The sequence below is a fragment of the Coturnix japonica genome, chromosome 19 (genome assembly GCF_001577835.2).
Source record: "Coturnix japonica isolate 7356 chromosome 19, Coturnix japonica 2.1, whole genome shotgun sequence".
In the NCBI taxonomy this organism is placed as follows: Eukaryota; Metazoa; Chordata; class Aves; order Galliformes; family Phasianidae; genus Coturnix; species Coturnix japonica.
The window spans coordinates 2,438,634-2,460,353 of NC_029534.1; the positions used below are offsets into that span (position 1 = coordinate 2,438,634).

At 50.2% G+C, this 21,720-nt stretch overlaps 6 protein-coding genes across 13 annotated transcripts in view; 4 read left to right on the forward strand and 2 right to left on the reverse strand.

The window, feature by feature from the left end:
• Nucleotides 1–2,817, forward strand: part of CAMKK1 (calcium/calmodulin dependent protein kinase kinase 1) — a 62,178-nt gene extending 59,361 nt beyond the window's left edge. For all 7 annotated transcript variants that reach the window (XM_015880717.2, XM_015880716.2, XM_015880715.2 and 4 more), the window contains one exon: nt 340–2,817. In XM_015880717.2, coding sequence (XP_015736203.1) covers nt 340–412 — 73 coding nt within the window. In that variant the 3' untranslated portion in view covers nt 413–2,817. The remainder of the gene's footprint in view (nt 1–339) is intronic.
• Nucleotides 2,818–3,618: 801 nt separating this feature from the next.
• On the reverse strand, nt 3,619–5,219 carry MIS12 (MIS12 kinetochore complex component). The gene has a single exon (XM_015880725.2). The coding sequence runs from the start codon at nt 4,964–4,966 to the stop codon at nt 4,334–4,336; it is 633 nt and encodes a 210-aa protein (XP_015736211.1). The 5' UTR covers nt 4,967–5,219; the 3' UTR covers nt 3,619–4,333.
• A 196-nt stretch (nt 5,220–5,415) lies between these two features.
• On the forward strand, nt 5,416–9,326 carry DERL2 (derlin 2). 2 transcript variants are annotated; one of them, XM_015880723.1, is made up of 7 exons: nt 5,416–5,552; nt 5,828–5,893; nt 6,321–6,394; nt 6,879–6,972; nt 7,475–7,670; nt 7,913–8,003; nt 8,508–9,326. In XM_015880723.1, the coding sequence occupies exons 1-7, from the start codon at nt 5,460–5,462 to the stop codon at nt 8,611–8,613; spliced, it is 720 nt and encodes a 239-aa protein (XP_015736209.1). In that variant the 5' UTR covers nt 5,416–5,459; the 3' UTR covers nt 8,614–9,326. The 2 variants fall into 2 exon arrangements, with proteins under 2 accessions (XP_015736209.1, XP_015736210.1); XM_015880724.2 differs by having other exon boundaries at nt 5,428–5,495.
• An 80-nt stretch (nt 9,327–9,406) lies between these two features.
• Nucleotides 9,407–16,812, forward strand: DHX33 (DEAH-box helicase 33). The gene is made up of 12 exons (XM_015880714.1): nt 9,407–9,628; nt 9,987–10,147; nt 10,491–10,718; nt 11,359–11,529; nt 11,992–12,177; nt 12,407–12,518; nt 12,758–12,917; nt 13,310–13,398; nt 13,792–13,919; nt 14,446–14,649; nt 15,303–15,389; nt 16,067–16,812. The coding sequence occupies exons 1-12, from the start codon at nt 9,490–9,492 to the stop codon at nt 16,373–16,375; spliced, it is 1,974 nt and encodes a 657-aa protein (XP_015736200.1). The 5' UTR covers nt 9,407–9,489; the 3' UTR covers nt 16,376–16,812.
• Nucleotides 16,813–16,990: 178 nt separating this feature from the next.
• Nucleotides 16,991–18,941, forward strand: C1QBP (complement C1q binding protein). Its single transcript, XM_015880722.2, has 6 exons — nt 16,991–17,249; nt 17,340–17,490; nt 17,572–17,662; nt 17,863–17,958; nt 18,198–18,320; nt 18,530–18,941. Exons 1-6 carry the CDS (start codon nt 17,039–17,041, stop codon nt 18,677–18,679), a joined length of 822 nt encoding a protein of 273 aa, XP_015736208.1. The 5' UTR covers nt 16,991–17,038; the 3' UTR covers nt 18,680–18,941.
• A 623-nt stretch (nt 18,942–19,564) lies between these two features.
• Nucleotides 19,565–21,665, reverse strand: RPAIN (RPA interacting protein). Its single transcript, XM_015880661.2, has 7 exons — nt 21,529–21,665; nt 21,295–21,438; nt 20,980–21,043; nt 20,419–20,533; nt 20,220–20,283; nt 20,008–20,142; nt 19,565–19,789 (listed from the first exon to the last, which is right to left on the reverse strand). The coding sequence occupies exons 1-7, from the start codon at nt 21,601–21,603 to the stop codon at nt 19,760–19,762; spliced, it is 627 nt and encodes a 208-aa protein (XP_015736147.1). The 5' UTR covers nt 21,604–21,665; the 3' UTR covers nt 19,565–19,759.
• Nucleotides 21,666–21,720: the final 55 nt, after the last annotated feature.

The following is a 21,720-nucleotide window of genomic DNA, read 5'->3' on the forward strand; positions in this document are numbered from 1 at the left end:
CTTCCCTGCCACTCTTCTCCCTCACAGTGTGCCTGTGTTCTTGGAATGGGACATCTGCAGCCCAAATGAGGGCAGAACTTCGGTGTTTAATGGGTGACTCACTGGGCATTGGGAAGGTGTTAACCATTTCCCAGGAGTGTGTGTGCTCTCAGTGCTGCAGTGCACTGAGCTGGGATATCTCTAACCTGTCTACATGGTACCAGCACAGCAGGCTGGTTTGTTGCTATTCCCTCTTACTATTAACGCTACTGACCTGTGTTGCCTGTTGGAAAAAAACACAGCTTGCTTGATTTTTGCATACTTCCCTCTAATCTCTCTGTTTCTGTGCTGTTCATATAGAAAACAAGGGAGCAGAGAAGGAGGCAGGGACTCAGAGCTGCCCGATGTGTGTGAAGATGAAGCTACGTCCTGAAGCCACGTGGCTGTCGCAGGCTGGTTGCTCACGTGCTGCTGCTGCTGCTGTACCCATCATGGTGTTGTTTGGCACATCTGCTCACATCGCAATGTCCAGGGCCTGCAAAGCAAAACGGACCAACCCAGCAAACTGAAAAGGAGGAAAAGAGCAGCAATAAAGAACCGAGCGAGTCTCAGCTGGCGGAGGGCTGGCTTGGCTTCTTGGGCAGCTGTGTTCCTCACGCCAGGTGTCCGTGTGCTCCTCTGTGTGTGCCTTGCTCTCCACTTGTGCTTCACGTGTGAGCTTTGTAGTTGGGTGTCTTGACCAATGAATGTTTTTATTTGCAATGCAGCAAACCAAACGTCGTCTCGTGGGTCGTTCACCCTGGAGACCTTTTTCCTTGCTTTTTTATTTTTTTCCCATCCTCTGTTTCAAAGATCAGGAAAAACGAATGGCATCAAAGCAGGGTCTTGTATCAGAGAGCGACTCAGTGCACACATAAAGCATTAAGTGTGGCAGGACACAGCCCTGCTCCAGCTGCTGATCACATTCTATGGATAGCAGAAGGATCAGATCTTCCTTTTGGTGTTTACACTGTCACTCTCTTTGCCTTTTTTCCCCCTTCTCCTCTTCACCCTTAACATAAACCCTACCAGCATTGATAGCTTTATTCATGGCAGTGTTACGAACTATAAGGAGTGTTTCCTGTATGTGCAGTGAGCCTTTGAATGCCACGGAGCTGAACCCCCAGGACACACCGTTGTACATGAAGGCTTCATGCATCTGCTGATGAACTGTTCCCAAGGAGCTGTGATTCACTCCATCTCCTGCTCCCAGTCCTGTGCACGTGGGTGATGTTATGAAGCCTAAAAAGAAGTGGACGGGTTTGGCATTTATCTGGTTTAAGGGTGATTTCCTTTCACACGCATCTCTTCGCTCCTTTAAAATGCCTGCCTGGTGCTTTCCAACTCTGATCTCCTGATAAACAGCCCAGAATGGGAGAGCTCTTAAGGATGGAGAACATTACGGAAGGGTTTTTGAACGAAGGAAGGTTACAGAACACGAATGGGATACAATGAAAACTTGATCTGTTGTTTAAGGCCATAGTTGTTAATTTTAAGACTAATTTTATGCACGTGCCGGTCTCTATAGCAATCCAGGGAGAGCTTCTAAACTTGGGATTGGAAGCTTCATGTCTACGTTTGGCAGCAGGTGAGAAACTGCACCCAAGGAGCAGATGGGGTTGTTTCATGGGCTGCTGGCTGTACAGACCAATCCATCAGAACACACACTGCTATTTCCCTTTGAGCTTTAAGGGGGGTCTGAGGATGCCCCCAGAAAGTCAATGGACTGAATTGTACGTAAAGGACATGATTAAATTTGGTTCCTTACTATTTTTTAGGTTAACCATGAGGATTTGGGGCTCGAGTCCCCTGATTTTGTGCCAGGGGATACGCATACAAGGATTATTAATAGCAACCCGTGTGCTCATTTTCCCATTCTGTTCATTGTAGATTGGTTTGGTTCCCATTGATTTTTGTAGCTTGGCTTTGCTTCCAGTGCCTTCTGCTTGCCAGCCCCTGCCTGCCGCCTCTCCGTCCTCCCTTCTGCTCGTCTCCAGGCGCCTTGCAGTGCTGGTGTGCAGCCCAAGGCAGGCTGCAGTGTGGGCTGTGCCCCACGTCCTGCCTGTAAATACTGGCCAAGCCTCGTGGCTTGGGGTGTATTCTTGTAGTGAAGGTATTTTGTCAAGGAGACCTTCTGTTCCTAAATGGGGCAGCAGGGTGATATCCTGTACACGTTATTGCTCTGGGGCTGTGTTCTGCACCACTTGCATCCAGGCGTTGTATCAATCCTGCGTTGTGCCTCTGCATGCAGCTGCAGTGCACTCAGCATCCCCCGAGGGCTGTGACTGCGCTTCAGCCGAGCACTGTGATACGTCCCTGCACACCGGAGCACCTGAACGTGTGCTTGAGCCATATTGACTCATAACGAAGATTTAAATGCTGCAAAAGGGAGGAAAAACCACGACGGAACCTTGGTGAGTCCCACAGTGGACCTGGGAACCCCCTGCTGGCGGTGCTGCTCCGACGGCCGCGTTGTGCAGGGGGCTCCTCCAGGCCATCAAAAGAACTGTAAATCCAAGAGAAAAACAAGGACTTTTCAGGACGTTGATGTGACCCTCCGTGCTGCTGTACCTGATCATGCCTGTTCTGTTAGTATTTAAAGTCTCTTGTTCTACTGGATGTGAAGTACGACTGTGTGTGTGCGCGCTCTGGTTCCAGCATGATGTATCTGCACTGCGTACTGTAATGGCACGTGGCCATTACCCTGTAAATATGTACCATGAATAGAGAGGCTATTTTTTGCATGCTTTTGTACTCTAGAACCAGAAAGGAAATGACAATAAAGCCCACAGGAATGATGCACGGTGTGGGTGTGATTCCTCACACAGTCCCTGTGCTTCTCAATGCTCTGGATGGGCACTCCAGTGCCTGGAGCTGGGCCTCTCTGCCCTGGCAGCTTCAATCTGGGCTGTTTTAGGAGCAGAGATTCTGTTTTTCAGCCCTGGAGCCCAACAGTGGTTTCCTCTGTGAGGATTTCAGGAGCAGCACTGAGCACTGCAGGGCCCTGAGCTCACATCAGCACTGAGCACTGCAGGGCTCCTGAGCTCAACATCAGACATCTGAAGCATACTGCAGGCGGCTCAATGAGCTCACATCAGCACTGAGCACTGCAGGGCTCTGAGCTCACATCAGCACTGAGCACTGCAGGGCTCTGAGCTCACATCAGCACTGAGCACTGCAGGGCTCTGAGCTCACCATCACTTGAGCAGTGCAGGGCTCTGAGCATAGTATCAGCACCTGAGCGCTGCAGGGCCCTGAGCTCCACCATCAGCACCTGAAAAGCCACTGCAGGCTCTGAGCTCATATCAGCAACTGAGCAACTGCAGGGCTCTGAGCTCACATCAGCACTGGAGCACTGCAGGGCTCCTGAGCTCACATCAGCACTGAGCCACTGCAGGGCTCTTGAGCTCAATATCAGCACTGAGGCGCTGCAGGGCCCGCAGCTCACACAGCACTGGAGCAACTGCAGGCCCTGAGCTCACATCAAGCACTGAGCAGTGCAGGGCTCTGAGCTCACATCAGCACTGAGCACTGCAGGGCTCTGAGCTGCTCCTGTGCCCCACCTTCACAAGGTCTGGAGGAATGAATTGCTAAACGTGCTTTCTGCTTTTAATGCACCTTTTATTGCAGCAATGGTTAACGTTTTTTTCAAGCATCTAGCTCAAATACCAATTAATTACTACTAAAAGAAAATCAGCCTATACAGGAGAGTTATAACCTGCTTTGCACACAGACTGATTTGAATGAAGTACAGAGAGAAGCAGCTTCATTAAGTGACTTGCAATGACTGCAGCACACCAATCAGCCCCACAGCATTCAGACAGCAAAACCCGATAAGCACTAATCAAATGAGCTTCACTGTTCAATAAGAAATAAAGACACCGGACCATAAAAATAAATCAACACAGAGTGAAGCAGGAGAAAGTGACCGAGTTGCTCATTTCCTCCTGTGTCAGCTGGATGAGCAGCACAGCACAAACCTGCTGAAACACCAGCCACCTCCATGCTCAGATAACCTGAGAGATGCTCTGTTTGTTCTAAAGTTGTTCAGAGTTAACATTAAGGCCCACGAAGGTGTCAGGTTATCCAGCCAAGAGTTCATTCCCAATCGTTGCTGTGCTTCTCAGGCTTTTCCTGTCCGTGCTTGTTGGTGCCAGCTGACACAGCTCCACACAGCCCCCTCCAGCAGCACTGGGTGTGGATGCTGGCAGGACCAAGTGAGGAAGGAACCACAGGAGATGCTTCTGGAAAGATAAACCCCCATCATTCAAAACGAGCCACCTCAATTTTCGCTGCTGCCTTCTGGAGGTTCCTATTACAGTAACTGTTCGTGTTTCTTGATCTTTTTGCTCTTCTCTTCAACATCTCTCAGCACGTCCTGCAGTTTCTTACAGTTCTGTGTCAGGAACACAAAGCTCTCTTTGAAGTTCCCGGTGCCGTGCTCCCTGCAGACGCTCTCCAGCCCATCAAACCACTGCACAACCTTCTCCAGCTCGGCCTGCACGACCTTCTGCTCCTCCAGCTCCGCACGCAGCGCCTGCCCAGCGGCCACCTCAGCCCTGCATTGCTGCTGCAGCTGGTTGATCTCATCCTGCAGGGCTTGGAACTCCTCCTGGCTGTAGGGGTACTGCTGGTGCACCCTGTCCTCGGGGAGCAGCACGTTGTCGGGGATGCTGAGCACCAGATGCAGCAGCACCTCCTCCATCTTCTCAAAGAGCTGATCGAAACGAGCCTTCATGAAGTGCAGGAACTTCTCCGTGCTCTGACGGATCTCGGAGCGGCTGATCCGGACATCGGGCAGCGCCTCGAGCTTCTTCAGGATGACGCTCTCCACCACCACCATCATCTCGAACAGGTAATCCTGGAACGCCAGGTAGATGCGCAGCATGCACGTCTGGGGGGTGAACCCGAAGAACTGAGTCTCGTAGGCCATGGGGCGGATCGACATGGCGGCGGAGGGGGGATGTTCAAGGCCTGGAGGTACGTGGGGAGCCGGGGTGGAGCTGATTGAGCACCTCGAGCCCTCACCGCAGGGATGGGACAGGAACGGGACGGGATCGGGATTAAAATCGGGTCAGGATCGGGACAGAACCGGGACAGGACCGGGACAGGTCCGGGCCGCTCCACCCGCCGTCCCTCCCGCCCCCTCAGCCGCCCCGATCTCCACAGACCCAACTTCCCGCTCAGCTTCGAACTCCCTCAGAGAGACAGCCAATCAGGTGGCAGCGTGAATGCAGGCATTGGCCAATCGAACGCTCCAGCTCAAGGAGGCGGGGAATGTGTGACGAATTAGCGTGGCCGCTCTGTCCGCTCGGCCAATGAGGACGCAGCGCGGCTGGGCGGGTCGTTAGCGGCTCAGCCGCCGATTGGCTGAAGGGGTGGGGGATGTTTGCGCGCGCGCGGAGCGGAGGCGGAAGCGGAAGTAGCGCAGGGGAGCCAAGATGGCGTACCAGACCTTCCGGCAGGAGTACCTGCAGGTGCCGCCGGTGACGCGGGCGTACACCACGGCCTGTGTGCTCACCACGGCCGCTGTGGTGAGAGGGGAAGAGGGGACGGGAAGGCGGGGGGACCCTCAGCGGGGAGTTCCCTCAGCGAGGGGGTTCCGTCCCTCATCCCTTCCCTCATCCCGTCCCTTATCCCTCATCCCCCCAGCTCCTGAGGTAGCGTGTATCTGAGCCGTTACCGAGCCCTTGCCCTGGAGCTGTGAGCTCTGAGTGGTTCGGTTCGGTTCGGTTCGGCTGTTGACAGCACGATGCTGATGGATTGTCTGTGTGTGTTCGGTGCGTTGAGTCGTTGTGTTCTCTTCCAGCAATTAGAGCTCATCACGCCCTTCCAGCTGTATTTCAATCCCGAGTTGATATTTAAACACTTTCAAGTAAGTGGTTCTTGGTGTGTGTGGGGGGTTTTAAGGTCATTTGGTGTGTGTGTGAGTGACTGTAACTTCACATTGCAGCCCTGTGTTATAAATGCAGGCAGCAGTTCAGTGCCTCTGAGCCCTGCTAGTAAATCCACCGGCTGTAAAGGAGGTTTCTCTCACAGAATCACAGAATGACCCAGGTTGGAAGGGACCTCAAGGATCATGTAGTTCCAACCCCCTGCCTGGCAGGGCCACCAAACATACACCTTTACTACATCAGGTTGCCCAGGGCCCCGTCCAACCTGGCCTTGAACACCTCCAAGGACGGGGCATCCACAACCTCCCTGGGCAGCCTGTTCCAGGACCTAACCACATTATTGCTTTCTATTTAGAACGTAGCAATAAATTCTCACATCTAAACACTTTGCGTTTGTGTCATTTCCAGGTATGGCGGTTAATCACCAACTACTTGTTCTTTGGACCAGTTGGCTTTAATTTTTTATTTAACATGATCTTTTTGTATCCTTTTGGGTTTTTTTTCCTCCTTGGGAAGCAGGACTCCGTCATTGCTCTGTGTGCAGACAGATAAGGTTCAATTCTGCTCCATGATGAAGTTACAAGAGTTCATTGATGCTAAGTTAGCTGATGGTCTGGGCCTCAGCAGGATCTCTGTAGCACATCAAGCACTCTGCCATTTATTTCTGTGCTGTCGTGAATCTGTTGTGCAAGTCTGATCCTCCAGGGGATGTGCAGCTGCTTGGATGTGAAATCCAGGAGGAAATTCCTAGTAATATTTCTATATTATATTTATATATATATTTTCTATACTATACTGTGTATTATGTGTTCTATGGCCACTCTGCTGAGGCACACAGGATGAGTCAGTTAATGAACTGAACTGATGCACGAGCTTCAATGCACAGTTCATATCAATGCAGCCTTTTCCCATTGGATCTTTCTCTAAACTCATTTGTTGTCACATTTCCCTGACCTGTGACTTCAGATACCGTTACTGCCGGATGCTTGAAGAAGGTTCTTTTCGAGGTCGGACGGCAGATTTTGTATTTATGTTCCTTTTTGGAGGACTCTTAATGACTGTATCCTTTCTGGTTTTATTCCAAAACACTGTAGTGAAGCAGGTGATAGATGAAAGAGAACTCAGACTATGCTGTCTGAGTGTCATGTCACTTAGTTATTAGATGACAGCATTTTTCTTGTAGCATGAGAAGCAGTAGTATTTTAAGTGCTTGACTTTGTGTCTGTCACTTCTATTAGATGTTCGGCTGATCTTTCTTTTTGCTGCTTGACAGAGTTATGGAAGTAGATGAGGGGACTACTCAGGTGGATAATCATGCCTAGGTTATCTCATAAATGCTTTTGCTTCAGTGTTTTCATGCTGAATTTTAAGTGTTTATTCACGCTCTGGGTGTGCTGCATCCTGCCCACAGGTGCTGGATTTGATTGACCATAAGCGTGGTTTACTTGACCCTGGGAAAGAAGAATTGTATGAAAAGCGTGGGGTTATAGATCAAGCTGTCTGATTCTTATTGCTTGACCTCAAACTATTATTTGGTGACTTTCTTTAACTTCCCGTTGGAGATCTTTGGCCTGTTTGTGAACTTGGTTTTCTTGGGTCAGGCGTTCACAATAATGCTTGTGTACGTATGGAGCCGCAGGAATCCCTACGTCCGTATGAACTTCTTTGGGCTTCTCATCTTCCAAGCTCCGTTTCTACCTTGGGTACTGATGGGCTTTTCGCTGCTTTTGGGGAACTCCATCATCGTGGATCTCCTAGGTAAGGAGCTTGAAGAATCATAAAGCTAATGGAGCAAGAAACATGGGGGGAGAAACCAAACCCTTAAGGTTGATTCATAAGGTGTGTTTCATTGGGTTTTGTATTTCTAAACTTCATTATATTTTCTGTGAAGAACAGTATGTTTGGTTGTTTTTTACCCCTGAAAATTCTTGTTAAGTATCTGTGAGCTGTAAAGAAGTATGGATTGGGAAGTAACCATTTGGTATTTGTTCATGTACTAGGCATTGCAGTCGGGCATATATATTTTTTCTTAGAGGACGTCTTTCCCAATCAGCCTGGTGGTGGAAGGCTGCTGAGAACACCATCTGTCCTGTAAGTATTGCTTTCTGGTTTGGAACAGATAAAGAAACAGTGCTTGTGTGGAAAATGCTGGATAACTCAAACTAAGTGACTTCTAGTAAGCAAGGGAATTCGAGTCAGAGCTGCGCTGTGTCTGTACTTCTGTATCTGACTTGTGTGTTGCCAAACAAGGGGGGGGATTGTGTCAAGTGTGTGAGTGGGAGCTTTCATATTTAGGGGAAGGGCTGAGGGGTTTGTGTAGTCCTTGATTTGTTAATCCTTAGTAGCCTTTACCAACTTCTGCCTGTTGGTGGCACCAAAAGTGCACGTGAGGAATAAGAATCCAGCTGTGTATGAACAGGATAACTATTAAGTGAAATACAGCTATTTTTTGTCTGATAAACATCCTAATTTCACAACTTTGGCAGGAGGTGGTGTTGTTTATATTACTGAGCACTGCTCCGACTCTGTTGATGTATGTGTGTGGAATTGGAGTGGTCTGGATTTCATTATTAAATGTGTCTTTCTGCTTTCCAGGAAAGCAATATTTGATACACCAGAAGATGATCCCAATTACAATCCCTTACCAGAAGAACGGCCGGGGGGGTTTGCATGGGGAGAAGGTCAACGTCTTGGAGGCTAATGAGATGGCTGTGCCAAAACCCAGCAACGGCTGGGAGAGATGAACCTGGAGTTCTGTCCTGGGGAATCCCTCGTTCTCCATCGCAGAAAGAACACCATTCATCAGCTCTATGGTTTCGAATACAAGCACTTTATGAAATGGCAAGTCTAATCCAAGACACTTCCAGGCTACCAGTGTCTTCCTTAGCCAGGGAATTTATTGTGCTGGGAATGCAAATGTTAATCCAGTGGAGCCAAAAACCCTAAAACTGGAAACCATTTACATAACTTGGGTTAACAAGACCACGAGTACTTGTTTGAAGTGATTTCTAAAGCATTTTTTTCCAAGTTATTTGATACAGGAAAAGATATGGGGAACTTTACAGGGGACAAAACAAAAAAAAAAGCCTTTTTTAAACTCCTTTTTTATTCTTGGATAAAACAGCTTCAAGATGGGTGAGAGTACAAGTCCCTGTTTCAGTGGTGAATGTTTTTAGTCTGAGATGATGATGTCTCTGGTCTTGTTTGAAGTGTCAGAAATACACGATTGAACATAATGTGATTGAACATAATGTAGTGTTATTGGGACGTAGCTGTGTGTGAATACAGGTACAGGCTGTGACTGCTTGGTTCCATGGGTCCACACGTTCCTCAGAGCACCAGGAAAGAGGGTCTGTGTGGAGCTGGAGCTGCTCAAATATCTCATATAATGAGTTGAATAAAACGTTTTCTGGATTCTTTGGTTAATATTAGTATGATCGCCCTATATTCTGAAGGCAGAGATGGAATAGCGGCTCCTCTCAGCCATCGCCCCGCCCTCATCGCGCTGTATGTAGGCGGGCACCACAAGATGGCGGCCGGGCGGCCCCTGTGTGGCGGCTGACGGTGCGTTGCCGCCATGCTGCCCGGCTCCCCCGCCGCTCCCCGCCGGCTCCCGCAGCCCCCAGCCGCCTCTCAGCGCCGCGATCTGCCCATCTTCCAGGCTCGGGGGCCGCTGCTCAGCCAGCTGCGGGGCCTGGAGTGCGCCGTGCTCATCGGTGAGCGGCCGGGGAGGGAGGGATGCGGTGCTGAGGTGACTGCTGTGTGGTGAGGTGAGGTGAGGTGTCGGCCATGAGGGAGCTGCCGTAAGAAACGAGTTGGGACCTTTAGTTTGAAGGTGATCTCTATGGGAAAACAGGGTTTTCTATGTTCTCTGCCCGGTTCTGAGCTCCTCAGCTGAAAAAAAACGAGGGTCTCCTAGAGAGAATCCAGCTACAAAAGATGATGGGGCCTGGAGCATCGCCCATACAACGAGCGACCGAGGGGCCTGGCTGCAGCAGGGAGTTGGACTTCACGATTCCTAGAGGTCTCTTCCGATCCCTGCGGTTCTGATTCTGTTCCCTTGATGTTCTGCAGGAGAAACAGGCTCAGGAAAGACCACTCAGATCCCTCAGTACCTCTACGAAGCAGGAATCGGCCGCCAGGGCATCATTGCTGTGACACAGCCTCGCAGAGTAGCAGCCATATCCTTAGCGACCAGAGTGTCAGATGAAAAGAGGACGGAGCTGGGGAAACTGGTACGTGCCTTCCCAGGGCCTTTAGGGAGCTGTTTTAGTGCTGCAGTGTGGTTAATTGAATGGATAAGGTAAAAAATTGAGTCCTAAGGGTCCTCAGTAATATGCTTGAATGGGGAAAATGGCTTTCTGCTTCTTTTGTGGCTCAGGGAAACCCATGTTTGACTGTAGTTCTTTACGTGGTGATTATTTGAGTTCTGTTAATAGGAAAAATCTAATGGGCTACAGTGTTGGGAGCTCCCTTTGGGTGTCACATCGGCCTGGCTGCTGGTGGCACTATGTAGTTCTCCTTTGTGGTACAACAGCAGTGAGAAAAGTAAATCTTCTGTCATGATCTGTTCCTTAGGTTGGCTACACCGTGCGCTTCGATGACCTGACGTCTGATGAAACTAGGATCAAGTTTTTGACGGATGGCATGTTGCTTCGTGAAGCCATTGGGGATCCCATCCTGCGGAAATACAGCGTTGTCATCCTGGATGAAGCCCATGAGAGGACGATCCATACTGATGTGCTCTTTGGAGTGGTGAAAGCTGCCCAAAAGAAAAGGAAAGAGTTGGGCAAACTGCCCCTAAAGGTGCGTTCAGCTGGGATGGCAGGGATGGGGCTGGGACTCTGTGCCTTATGAGCAACACCTGGAATTTACAGTGTGTTTCAAACATTAGCCTTGTGTGTTTTCCTTTCCTAAAGAATCCCTTTAAATCTGAATAGTTCAGGGTGGCCAAATTACAGTGTGTTGCTGAGAGTGTCTTGGAGACAGGAGCTTTCTCTCTGTTAGTGCAGCTGTTACGATATGCTTGTACTGGGACATACGTGTCAGGTCATGATTTGGAGTGTGCAAGTATACACCGAGCTGCGTGAATGCACCTTGGTTTTGATGGGGAAGGCATGATTCCTGCTTGCTGGTATGATCCTTGCAGTCTGTTCAACAGGCTGATGCGCAGCCTCGCTTTGTGGATGCTCAGCTCTGTTTATTAAATGTCCAAAAAGAATTTTATTGTGCCTTCTCACTCATTTTCTCATACCAGCGTATCACACTTGTTAAAGCCATCAGCTTTGGTATTACACAAGCAAAGAACCGTCCCAAACTCTGTGTGCTTTCTGCTGTTCCGAGTCTGCATTGCAGCCTTGGGAAGTTGGCTATTGGTTAGTCCTGGCCATAAGTCCCGTGCTGGATGTGAACTGCTGTGCTGACCCATTTTATGCTCACACTGTAGGTGATTGTCATGTCAGCTACGATGGACGTCGATCAGTTCTCCCAGTACTTCAATGGAGCTCCTGTTCTCTATTTAGAAGGCAGGCAACATCCCATTCAGGTCTTCTACACCAAACAGCCTCAGAGCGATTACCTCCAAGCAGCACTGGTGTCAGTCTTCCAGATCCACCAGGTATGGTTATCTCATCAAGTCTGCACCTCCCTGGTACCACAGATTGTCAACTGGGGGTGCTTGGGTTACTGTGGCGAAGGCTTTGCTATGCAAAGTTCTCCGGTGTTAATTCATAATGAAATGTTTCTCTCACCTGAGTTTTCTGTGCTTTCTGACTCGAATCCGGGTGCTTGCTGGCTTTCTCCCTTGCATGTTTTGGATGGATATGTAAATTTGAGTGATTTCTCCATCCTTGTTACAACCCAACACTGTAAAATGCTGTTTACCCTTTACCATTGGTGAATCCATTGGAATCGTAAGGCTATTCCACACCTTGCACAGGATGTGTCTTTTCTGTCATACATGCTTTGCTGACTTGCTAACAGGACAACATATTGCAAGACTTGCTGATATCACAAGCTCAGCTCTCACTCCCTGTCCAATCCATCATAACTTCTCCTGTGCTTTTCCCTCTGGCTCCAGGAAGCTCCCTCTTCTCAGGACATCCTCGTGTTTCTAACGGGTCAGGAAGAGATTGAAGCAATGACCAAAACCTGTCGAGACATTGCCAAGCATCTCCCTGATGGCTGCCCGCAGATGACGGTGATGCCTCTTTATGCTTCTCTGCCCTACTCTCAACAACTCCGAGTCTTTCAGGCTGCCCCCAAGGTGAGAGAACGTGATGGACGATCAGAGTCAGTTTGTCTGTTTGATTGTGTGAATGTTTGGAAAAAAAAAACATCGAATTTCAGGACTTAAAATCTTGTATAGCAAACATAGTACATGATTATAACATGCTGTAATAGTATGAAGGCTTGACCCATGCTGGTAGTGCTGTTTGTCTACTGCAGCTAATCTGAGATGGCTTCTGACTGCTACAGTTTGCTCTTCCTCATAGGGCTGCCGCAAAGTGATCCTCTCCACCAACATCGCAGAAACCTCCATCACCATTTCGGGTATAAAGTATGTTGTGGACACAGGCATGGTCAAAGCAAAGAAGTACAATCCTGGTGAGGAACGTTAAGGAACAATAGAGATGCTGTTGTAGAAGTTTGTGTTTTTTGAAGCAATGTGTCCCATTGGCAGCTGGTATAAAACACCCTCTGCGCTGTCTAAATTAACATCCCAGGTTTCAGACGTGTACAGTAGTTGGACAGGAAACTCCTGGGGTTTTTTGTTAACAAGTTTATGTTTTTCAAGGTCCTGTATTATGCCGTCATTGACAGAAATGGTGCTTTTCCATACTTAGAAATTGGTCTGGAAGTGTTGGCAGTCCAGCGAGTGTCAAAGGCCCAGGCCTGGCAACGGACGGGGAGAGCAGGGCGAGAGGACAGCGGGGTCTGCTACCGGCTGTACACGGAGGATGAGTTTGAGAAGTTTGACAAAATGACGATACCTGAGATACAGAGGTGAGAACATGTGGTGAAACTATTAGTGTCAAAGAACTGCAAGGTCTGGTCAGGGGGTTTCTCCTTTCAGTCCGAACTAGCAGCCTATTATTACCTCCCCCACTTGGGTGCTAAGATAATGTGGGGTGTGCCACTCCTACAGGCTCCACCAGGAGTCATCTCCGTGTTGTCCATTGGGGCAGTTGGCAAAATACTTGAGAGTCCATCAGTGGGGTGGGTGCTTGGCCCTACATGAGGCTCCAGGGTCTGCCCATTCAGGAAGTCATGGAATAGTCTCTTTCAAGTTAGAGCACAGATCTGAGGACTCTGATTTCTTCAGAGTTTTGGGTGTTTGATGCTGTTATCTGCCTATAAGGTGAAATAATCTCAGTTGTCTTTTTCTGCCTATGCAGGTGTAACTTGGCCAGTGTGCTGCTTCAGCTCTTGGCCCTGAGGATTCCCAACATACTCACCTTTGACTTCATGTCCAAACCATCTCCTGGTAAGTGCTAACTTATTCCGTATGGAATTGCTTACAAATAATGGTTACAGCAGAAAGATGGAGAGCTCAGCTTCCAAACAGAGCAGTGAGCACCTTTTGATCATAGAACTGTGCCAGGGAAAGCCATAGAGAATCTCACACGACTTCTGCTCAAAGCAAGAGATAGCAGCTTTAGTTTTGCATGTTTTATTGCTGTGTAAATTGGAAAAGATGATTGTTCTGCTGGACAAAGTGGGATACATCATTGCTTGGGGCATTCATTTCTCTGAACTGATAGACTGAAAGTATTGTCCCTCTGGTCTGAGGAAAGAGCAGTGATGTTTGCTGCTGGTCCCTCCAGTTGGTGCTGGCAGGAGTGTTCATGTCACAGCCCAAACCTTCTTGTTTTGACAGATGCTATTCAAGCAGCCATTGAGCAGCTGGACCTGCTGGGGGCTGTGGAGCAAAAGGAAGATCAGCTTGTCCTGACTCCCCTGGGAAGGAAGATGGCGGCCTTCCCACTGGAACCAAAGTTCTCTAAAGTAAGAGCTGCAGAACAATTATCGGCTTTTACTTCACCTGCTTTTCCCAGCACCTTTCACATTTTTCTTTCAAGCTCCTAAAACAAGGTCTAGAATTCGGGGTGACTGCAGTTGTACCACTATATTGCAGCACATTAATGAAGCACAGCTTTCTTTACAGCAGCTGTGCTGGTTTGCCCATCATTTGTTCATTTAAAGGGGATGTTTAAAAGTTGCTTTATTTCCTCTGGCACATCTGAAGCTGAAACCAGGTTGATTCTCCTGCCATTTCTGGGACTGTCTGTAGCACGATTTGACAGTTTTGGGATGTATTTGATACAGGAATGGAGTTTGGGCACCATATTTGTGTTGTATCTGAAGTGAATCCTCTTAAAGGTGCTCAGTAGTTCTATAGGAGGACTTACAGTTGTCCTTAAGCCCAAATGTGTATGAAATTGACTTAATCAGCACCTGGTGAAGTTGCACAGGGAGCCCTTCCCCCCTGGACTGTATTTGCTCAACCAGAAATCCATTTTCTTCTTTACAGACCATCCTCCTGTCCCCAAAGTTCCATTGCACAGAAGAGATTCTGACCATTGTATCGCTGCTCTCAGTGGACAGTGTCCTTTACAACCCCCCAGCCCGGCGGGATGAAGTGCAATCTGTCAGGAAGAAATTTATCTCCAGTGAGGGGGATCACCTCACCCTGCTCAATGTGTACAGAGCCTTCAAAAACGTCAGTGGCAACAAGGTGGGATGCTCTGAGGATTCCAGGAATCCTTCTGACTCACAGCAGGGGCGGCTGCATCCTTTGCAGTTGGTGCATCCTGCATCCTACCAAAGCACCTGTGAGAACAGAGATCTTGCTCCTGCTTTACAGAGGGGTAACAGAGAAAGCTGTTGCAGTGCCAGAGGTTTCCCCAGAAGGTGCTGGCAGACCCAGTCACCAAAGTTGTGTGAGACCAGCTCTGGAATCAGAGCCACGTCTCTTCCCTGCCTGGCTGCAGCTGGAAATGCAGCAGTGAGAGGGTGCTGGGACTTGATGCTAAATATCTGCACGTGTCCCATTCAGGAGCATGTTTAAAACCAGACTTTACTTATGCTTCTCTATGGATTCCTTCAGTTGATTTATAGAGTAGCGTATCCCATTCTCTGCAACATTTGTTCCTCTCATGTAACTTGCTTTTGCCACCTGTGGGACATCAAGGACTGTTGTGCAGCTGGCAGTGACCTTCAGAGCAGCTCAGAGTGGGAGGAGAACAGCAGGTGGTTTGTTGGTGGGAGGGAGGAGAGGGGGAGTAATGAGGGGTAGCAGAGTGTGTTTGGAGGATGCTCCTTTGCCTGGCATCCAGCTGTGCTTCCTGAAGGAGCAGCCCCTTGTAACTGCTGGTATCTGTGCTGCAGGAATGGTGCAAGGAGAACTTTGTCAACGGCAGGAACATGATGCTCGTGTCAGACGTGAGAGCTCAGCTCAGGGACATTTGTGTAAAGGTAATGAGTTGTCGTACTGCATTTCTCTATTTCTTCTGTTTCTCCCCTCATTTATTTCCTTTGCAAGAAATCAAGGAGCAAGAAAATGTGTTATCCAGGCCAGCTGCATTTAGGACATAACCTTGCCTGCTCTCAGCAGCCCATTGCAGGGGGCTGTTCCCCCACTGGTGTGCACACACTTGTTCTTCAGCATGAGAACACTGTGGGAACAGCTGCCCACCTTCAGACAAGCGCAGGTTGATACAATTGGAACAAATAACAAATGGCAGTGAGTGTTGTGTTGCATTGCAGTGATGCAGAGATGCAGACACCTGCTGCTGTGGCCTCCAGCTCATCCAGGCCCCTGATGATGGAGGGTGTGTAGGATGGGCTCAGTGCCATTGGAGCTTTAGGAGTGTGCCGGGTTTCCCTGCAGGGCATGGATCCAACCCAGGCACAGCCCGTCTCTGCCTTCACACAAGCAGGAGGGATTCTTAGAGCCTGCAAGTGGAGCTGGGGCAGTGCTTCAGTGCTGTAGGGCTTATGGTCCCTGTCTTATGGATTGAGGCTGTCAAAGGGAGTGCAGGGAAGTGCTCTGTGCTTCCTGGCTCAGCTGTGCTCGCAGTGTTAGATGTGTTGGGATGCCCGTGTCTGTGCTGCACGCTGTGACCTGCTGCCTCGTGTCTGTGTCCCTGCAGTTATCGCTGCCCATGGAGTCGTCCCGCTCCGACACCTCCAACATCCGCCGCTGTTTGGCTCACAGCCTCTTCATGAACGCGGCCGAGCTGCAGCCGGACGGCACCTACAGCACCGTCAGCTCCCACCAGCCCGTGGCCATCCACCCCTCGTCCGTGCTGTTCCACTGCAAACCCTGCTGCGTGGTTTACAACGGGCTGCTGCACACCAACAAGTGCTACATGCGGGACCTGTGCGTGGTGGACGCGGACTGGTTGTATGATGCAGCACCTGACTATTTCCGCAGGAAACTCAGAGCAGCCAAGAACTGAGTGGGGCTGCAGGGCTCAATACAGGGCTCAGTGCAGGGCTCAGTGCAGGGCTCAATGCAGGGCTCGGTGCAGGGCTCAATGCAGGGCTCAGTGCAGGGCTCAGTGCAGGGCTGGGCTGTGATCTGTGCAGGGACAGCGGGGTTTTGCATCGCAAACAGGTGTAAAACTGGGAGGAAAATGGCTTCTCTGTGAGAGGCAGCACTCATGGCAACCTGTGGCTTTGAACCATCGTGGTGTTAAGAGCTGCTGTGTAAAACGGGACCTGCTTTGTGCTGGTGTTTAACATTGAGCTGTAATGGATGGGGCTGGAAGGAAACGAGCCCAGCAGCTCCTGCAGCAAACTCTCTATTTGTTGATGGTTCAGTTTGTGTTCCGGGCAGGTTTTACCGATGGAAAATAAAGACAAATAAATAAATTTCTACATACAAGGAGCAAAATCAAAGTGCTGTTTCACTGTCAGAATGGAGGTGCCTCATCTGTCCGCTCGGAGCGCTGCTCAGCGCGGCTCCCCCCGCCCGGCTCCTCCTTTGGAACCTTCTGGTCTCTCCCCCAAGGTCACTCCGCGTTGTATCTCGTTCCCTCCCCTTATTACCGGGGGCGGAGCTCCGGAAGCGCCCCGATCCCGTCCGGGTCATTCTCCTCCTCCTCGTCCCGTTTCTCGCCATGCTGCTCGCTCGAGCCCTTCGTTCCGCCGCCTCGTTCCGCCCCGCTCTGTCCCCGCTCCGCTCGCTCTGGTCCGTCCCGCAGCCGCTCCCGGCTCGTTCCCTGTGGCAGCGGAGCGATGTTGTTGTTGGCTGGAGGGCGGCGCTGCTCAGACCGCGCCGGGGAACTGCGGGCGGCGTGTCCTGCGGCTGCGGCGGGCTGCACACGGAGGGTGAGTCGGGACGGAGCCGCACGTGGTGATGGAGGTGGGGGTGGATGCGGGGGGTGGTGCCGGTGCTGAGCGGTTTCTCTCTCCCCGCAGGGGACAAAGCGTTCGCTCAGTTCCTGACGGATGAGATCCAGGAGGAGCGGAAGATCCAGAAGCACAAAGCGCTGCCCAAAGTGTCGGGCGGGTGGGAGCTGGAGGTGCACGGCACCGAGGCGAGGCTGGTGCGCAAAGTCGCCGGGGAAAAGTGAGCAATGAAATAACGAACGGGAGCGATGCGAGCGGGGCCTTCCCGGCTGTGATGGTTTAACTCGTGTCCTTTGTGCAGGATCACGGTTACCTTCAACATCAACAACAGCATCCCGCCCGCTGTGGATGAGGACGCGCCGGAGGAGCAGAAACACGAGGAGCAGGAGGAGGTGAGCACAGCACAGAGCCAGGGGACCACAAAGGGCCGCCGTGTGCTCAGTCTGATTTTGGGAGTGGGAACACACAGAGCAGGACGGCCCTGGGAGACCCCCATGGACCATCCCACCCCCTGCTGAGCACTGCGGGCACCTCGTGGCTGTGCTGGCTCCTGCTCAGCCCTCAGCACTGATCGGCTGCTTCTCTCCTTCAGCCCGATATCACATCGACTCCAAACTTTGTTGTGGAAGTCATTAAGGATGATACAAAGCAGACCCTCGTGCTTGACTGCCATTACCCCGAGGATGAGGTGAGCTGTGCTCTGGGTTCCTGTGTCTGCACAAAATGCTGCCTCCTTCTTTTCTCCTCACACAGGTTTTATCTCTGTAAGGAAACTGATGGGATGGGTTTCTTTCTGCTCATGTCCTGACCTTCTGATCAGCTCAATGTGTGGCATTAAGGGGGTTGTGTTCCCACCTGCAGGATGAAGCAGCTGATGGTTCCCTCTAATTACAGCTAATACATCCTGTGCCTCATTTCCTATTTCAGGTTGGCCACGAGGGAGAGGAAGAAAGTGACATCTTCACCATTAGGGAGGTCAGCTTCCAGCCCACCGGGGAATCAGATTGGAAGGACACCAACTACACCCTCAATACGGATTCCCTCGACTGGGTAAGTGCTGCTGATTTACATTGTACTCCTATTCCATCATGAATCATTTGCTCACCCTGTTGGAGGTGATATGGCAGCTATTGGCACCAAGCAGGAGCACCAGCTCTATGAGGAACAAGGGGGGAGCCCACAAGCCTAATTGTATTGCAGTAGTTAAGTAGGATTTGAAGCTGTGCTCTGCTAAGGCTGTTTTCTGTTCCTTGTTGCAGGCTCTGTATGATCACTTAATGGATTTCCTGGCTGACCGAGGAGTGGATAACACGTTTGCTGATGAGTTAATTGAGCTCAGCACTGCGCTGGAGCATCAGGAGTACATTAAATTCCTTGAAGACCTTAAAAGCTTTGTTAAATGTCAGTAGGGAAGGAAAGCAGCGTTCAGTGTGGGCATTACACAGCAGTGCTCCACCAGCAGAACCACAACGTATCTTCACAACAGAGATGGAGTAACTGAATTGGGAATTGAGCATCACGGGACAGTGAGGGGCCTCACTTGTATTTATGCTACGTTGCAGCCCAGCTCAGGTTCTCAAACAGGACTGTCTGGACCTGCCTCCCCCTGCTGCATTTTGTACCATTAGGAATGAAGGTGAATAATAAAATGTGTTCAAAACTCCCTGAAAAGTAGTTGTTTTTTTCTTCATGTTGATCAGTTGCCATAAGGGATATCTGTGTGTTCCCTGACCTGAGAAGTTAATGCAGCTGCCTGCAGAGCTGGGCAGTGTTAGGCCAGTTTTTCTCCAGGGCTATTCTAGCCCAATCTAGTCCATCTGTACCTGTTAGTATCAACGCATCTGCTCTAGAAAAATACTGCAGACAAGTTGGAGCTCTTTCCTTGCAGTAATTCAAGTCCTGTGGATGCTGAACATCAGCAGCATTGCAGAGCAGCAGATTTGGGCTTCTACTCAACCTGCTGCGTCCAGGTGATGCCTCAAGGTCTGAGTCAGCCCCAGTGGCAGAGCAGGAGATGCTCCCGCACCATGCAGCCATGCATTAAAGAGCTGCCTCTTATTTCAGCTTGAAGGCAGCCAAGGACAGAACAACGAGAAGAGGCAGAATACTTTGTGACTATTGATCAACCTCCCTGTTGATTCCAGGGCAATACTTAATAGTCCTGAGTGTAGTGGGTAAGATTGTAAGGAGGAACCTGCTTTTAGAACAGAAGGATACATTAAAAACACTGTCATGGACCTGAAGTTAAACACGAAGTCCAAAGCAAGCTGTGAAATCACTGACACGTTGTTGAAGATGATATGAAGGATGAAGTATTTATTATAAAAACATGGACTGTGCCATCAAAAGTGCAGGGTAAGGCAGTAGCGTTGCCTTGGAGTATGTATGACACAGGACACATAAGTGTATGGACATTAGAAGACAGTAGCAGCTCTGGGTTGAGTTCTAGTCTCAAAGTCACTGAAGAAAAAAGCAGCAGCTGAAGCAACTTAGAGGAGAATCATCCAGAAGTCACAGACCTTAAAAAGGAAACCTTAAGTTGAGCTGACAAGTTGTAGTAACGCATAAAAGATAGATAATAGTACAGTGAAATTCAGCTGTTTCAATACTGGTGGTCAAAATTAAACCACTTCCAAAAGGGTGTGAGGGAGAGACAGGAATGTAAACCCATGGGATTGGTGGAATTGTGGCTTCTGTCCATGTAACAGGGGTGGATTCAAGCAGGAATCTGACTCACTGGACAGGTCATGAGCAGACTGGCCTCCTCCTCCATCCCATTGGTAAATGTGAACTCTGGATTGTGAAGGCACCTGTGACTGTGCTCTGTTATAGTGTTCTCTAGGAGTGACCGAAGCTTCTCTTCTGTCATATCCTGGAGGGAAAAATAAGGGGGTTAAGAAGAAATCTTACTCATAAGATCGACCTCACCATGTATCGCTCACAGCTCACCTGGGCAGGGACATCCAACCCACACTGGCAGAAAACTGAGTGGCTCCTCACAGTCAGATGGTTCCTAGGAAAGACACACAGTGAGAGCCCTGACAACGAGAGCTCTGCTCTTCCAGCTGCTTGAAATCCACTCTCTTTGTTTGCTGTTTTGCCCAGTTCTAAACCCAAACTGCTGCAGTGTGGAGGATCTCATTCTTACTTTCTGCACACTGGGCAGATGATTCTGTTGCTGGCATCCAAGCCATCGAGGATTGCATTGAGGCATTCTTCATCAAACCGCAGACTTCGCTCGTACTCTTCTATAACCAATTGTTCTGGGGGCGGGGGGGCAAAAAAAGACCAACAAAAACCAAAACAGAACAGCAACAAAACAGACACCTGTTAACGACTTCAATGCTGATACACATGGAGCTGCTGTGGGGATGCAGGTTGGGGCAGCCCCTTATTGCTGAGATTCTTATTTCCAATCAGATTTCTGTGCTTAAGAAAATCATCACTATTAACCCGCTTCTTCCTACAGCCTTCATGCAGCCTCAGGGGGGTGACTGTAAGTCTTCCCAGCCAACAATTCAGTGTTCTGAGTTTATTGATGTGGGCTCCTACAACTCTCAAGCAGTGCTGCCTTGTGTAGCTCCATATAGAGCTTAAGATGCCACTTAAACTCCTGGAGCTCTCAGGATGCTCTCAGTGCATCAGAGGCTGCAGAGATCAGGCTGTTTTCCCTGCTATCATGTAGCAACCAGGGGACGCACTGAGTTACCTTGCAGGATCAGCTCCTGCTCGATCTCATCCAGCACCGCCAGCTCGTCCGGGTCCTCCGGCATCTGAAAGTCACCGTGTTGTGTTGGGACAGTGTGACAAGAGGCACCACAGCTCGTTCTGCTGCTTGTTAACACACAGAGGTGCTCTGTAAAGGCACCCAGCACCCAGAGCACAGCACACAACACACAACACAACACACAACACACATCACAACACACAACACAACACACAGCACCCAGCACAGCCCGGCCGAGGTTCGGCCTTTAATTCCCATCCCCCCCTATACAACATCCCTCCGGCCGCTCGTACCGACCTGCTGCCGCTCCCCGTTCCCTCTCATGTTCCTCCACTCTCCCTCCATCACCTCCGGTACCAGCAGCGCCCCGGGGCCGGGCCCGGCCTGTCGGTACCGTGTCAGCAGCCGCTCCCTGCTGCTCCTCAGCCGCTCCAGGCAGCGCTGCGGGGAACGACACCATGTCAGGGCCGGTCGGTCTCACCGTCTGTGTCTGTCCGTGTCTGTGTCTGTCTGTCTGTCTCCATCTCTCACCCTCCGGTACGTTTCCTTCCATGGCGGCACGTTCGTTCCCTTGTACAACGCGCGGTGTCTGCACGGCGCCTCCATCGCCGACACCACGTGACCGCGGCACGGGGCGCGCCGGGAAACGTAGTCCTAGAGCACAGCGGAAGAGCGGCGGGGTGGCGTCACTGTGACGTCACTCAGGTTGGCGCGGCGTCGCCG

Coding starts and splice junctions, on each gene's coding strand:
- DERL2 (XM_015880723.1), top strand. CDS start 5,460: ATGGCGTACCAGACCTTCCGGCAGGAGTACCTGCAGGTGCCGCCGGTG. Junction 5,894..6,320: donor TGATATTTAAACACTTTCAA/GTAAGTGGTTCT, acceptor TGTCATTTCCAG/GTATGGCGGTTAATCACCAA. Junction 6,973..7,474: donor TTGGAGGACTCTTAATGACT/GTATCCTTTCTG, acceptor TTCCCGTTGGAG/ATCTTTGGCCTGTTTGTGAA.
- DHX33 (XM_015880714.1), top strand. CDS start 9,490: ATGCTGCCCGGCTCCCCCGCCGCTCCCCGCCGGCTCCCGCAGCCCCCA. Junction 12,178..12,406: donor TCTTTCAGGCTGCCCCCAAG/GTGAGAGAACGT, acceptor TCTTCCTCATAG/GGCTGCCGCAAAGTGATCCT. Junction 12,918..13,309: donor ACGATACCTGAGATACAGAG/GTGAGAACATGT, acceptor CTGCCTATGCAG/GTGTAACTTGGCCAGTGTGC.
- RPAIN (XM_015880661.2), bottom strand. CDS start 21,603: ATGGAGGCGCCGTGCAGACACCGCGCGTTGTACAAGGGAACGAACGTG. Junction 21,044..21,294: donor GGAACGGGGAGCGGCAGCAG/GTCGGTACGAGC, acceptor GGTGACTTTCAG/ATGCCGGAGGACCCGGACGA. Junction 20,284..20,418: donor ATCTGCCCAGTGTGCAGAAA/GTAAGAATGAGA, acceptor TGTCTTTCCTAG/GAACCATCTGACTGTGAGGA.
- MIS12 (XM_015880725.2), bottom strand. CDS start 4,966: ATGTCGATCCGCCCCATGGCCTACGAGACTCAGTTCTTCGGGTTCACC.
- C1QBP (XM_015880722.2), top strand. CDS start 17,039: ATGCTGCTCGCTCGAGCCCTTCGTTCCGCCGCCTCGTTCCGCCCCGCT. Junction 17,250..17,339: donor CGGCGGGCTGCACACGGAGG/GTGAGTCGGGAC, acceptor CTCTCCCCGCAG/GGGACAAAGCGTTCGCTCAG. Junction 17,491..17,571: donor CGCAAAGTCGCCGGGGAAAA/GTGAGCAATGAA, acceptor TCCTTTGTGCAG/GATCACGGTTACCTTCAACA.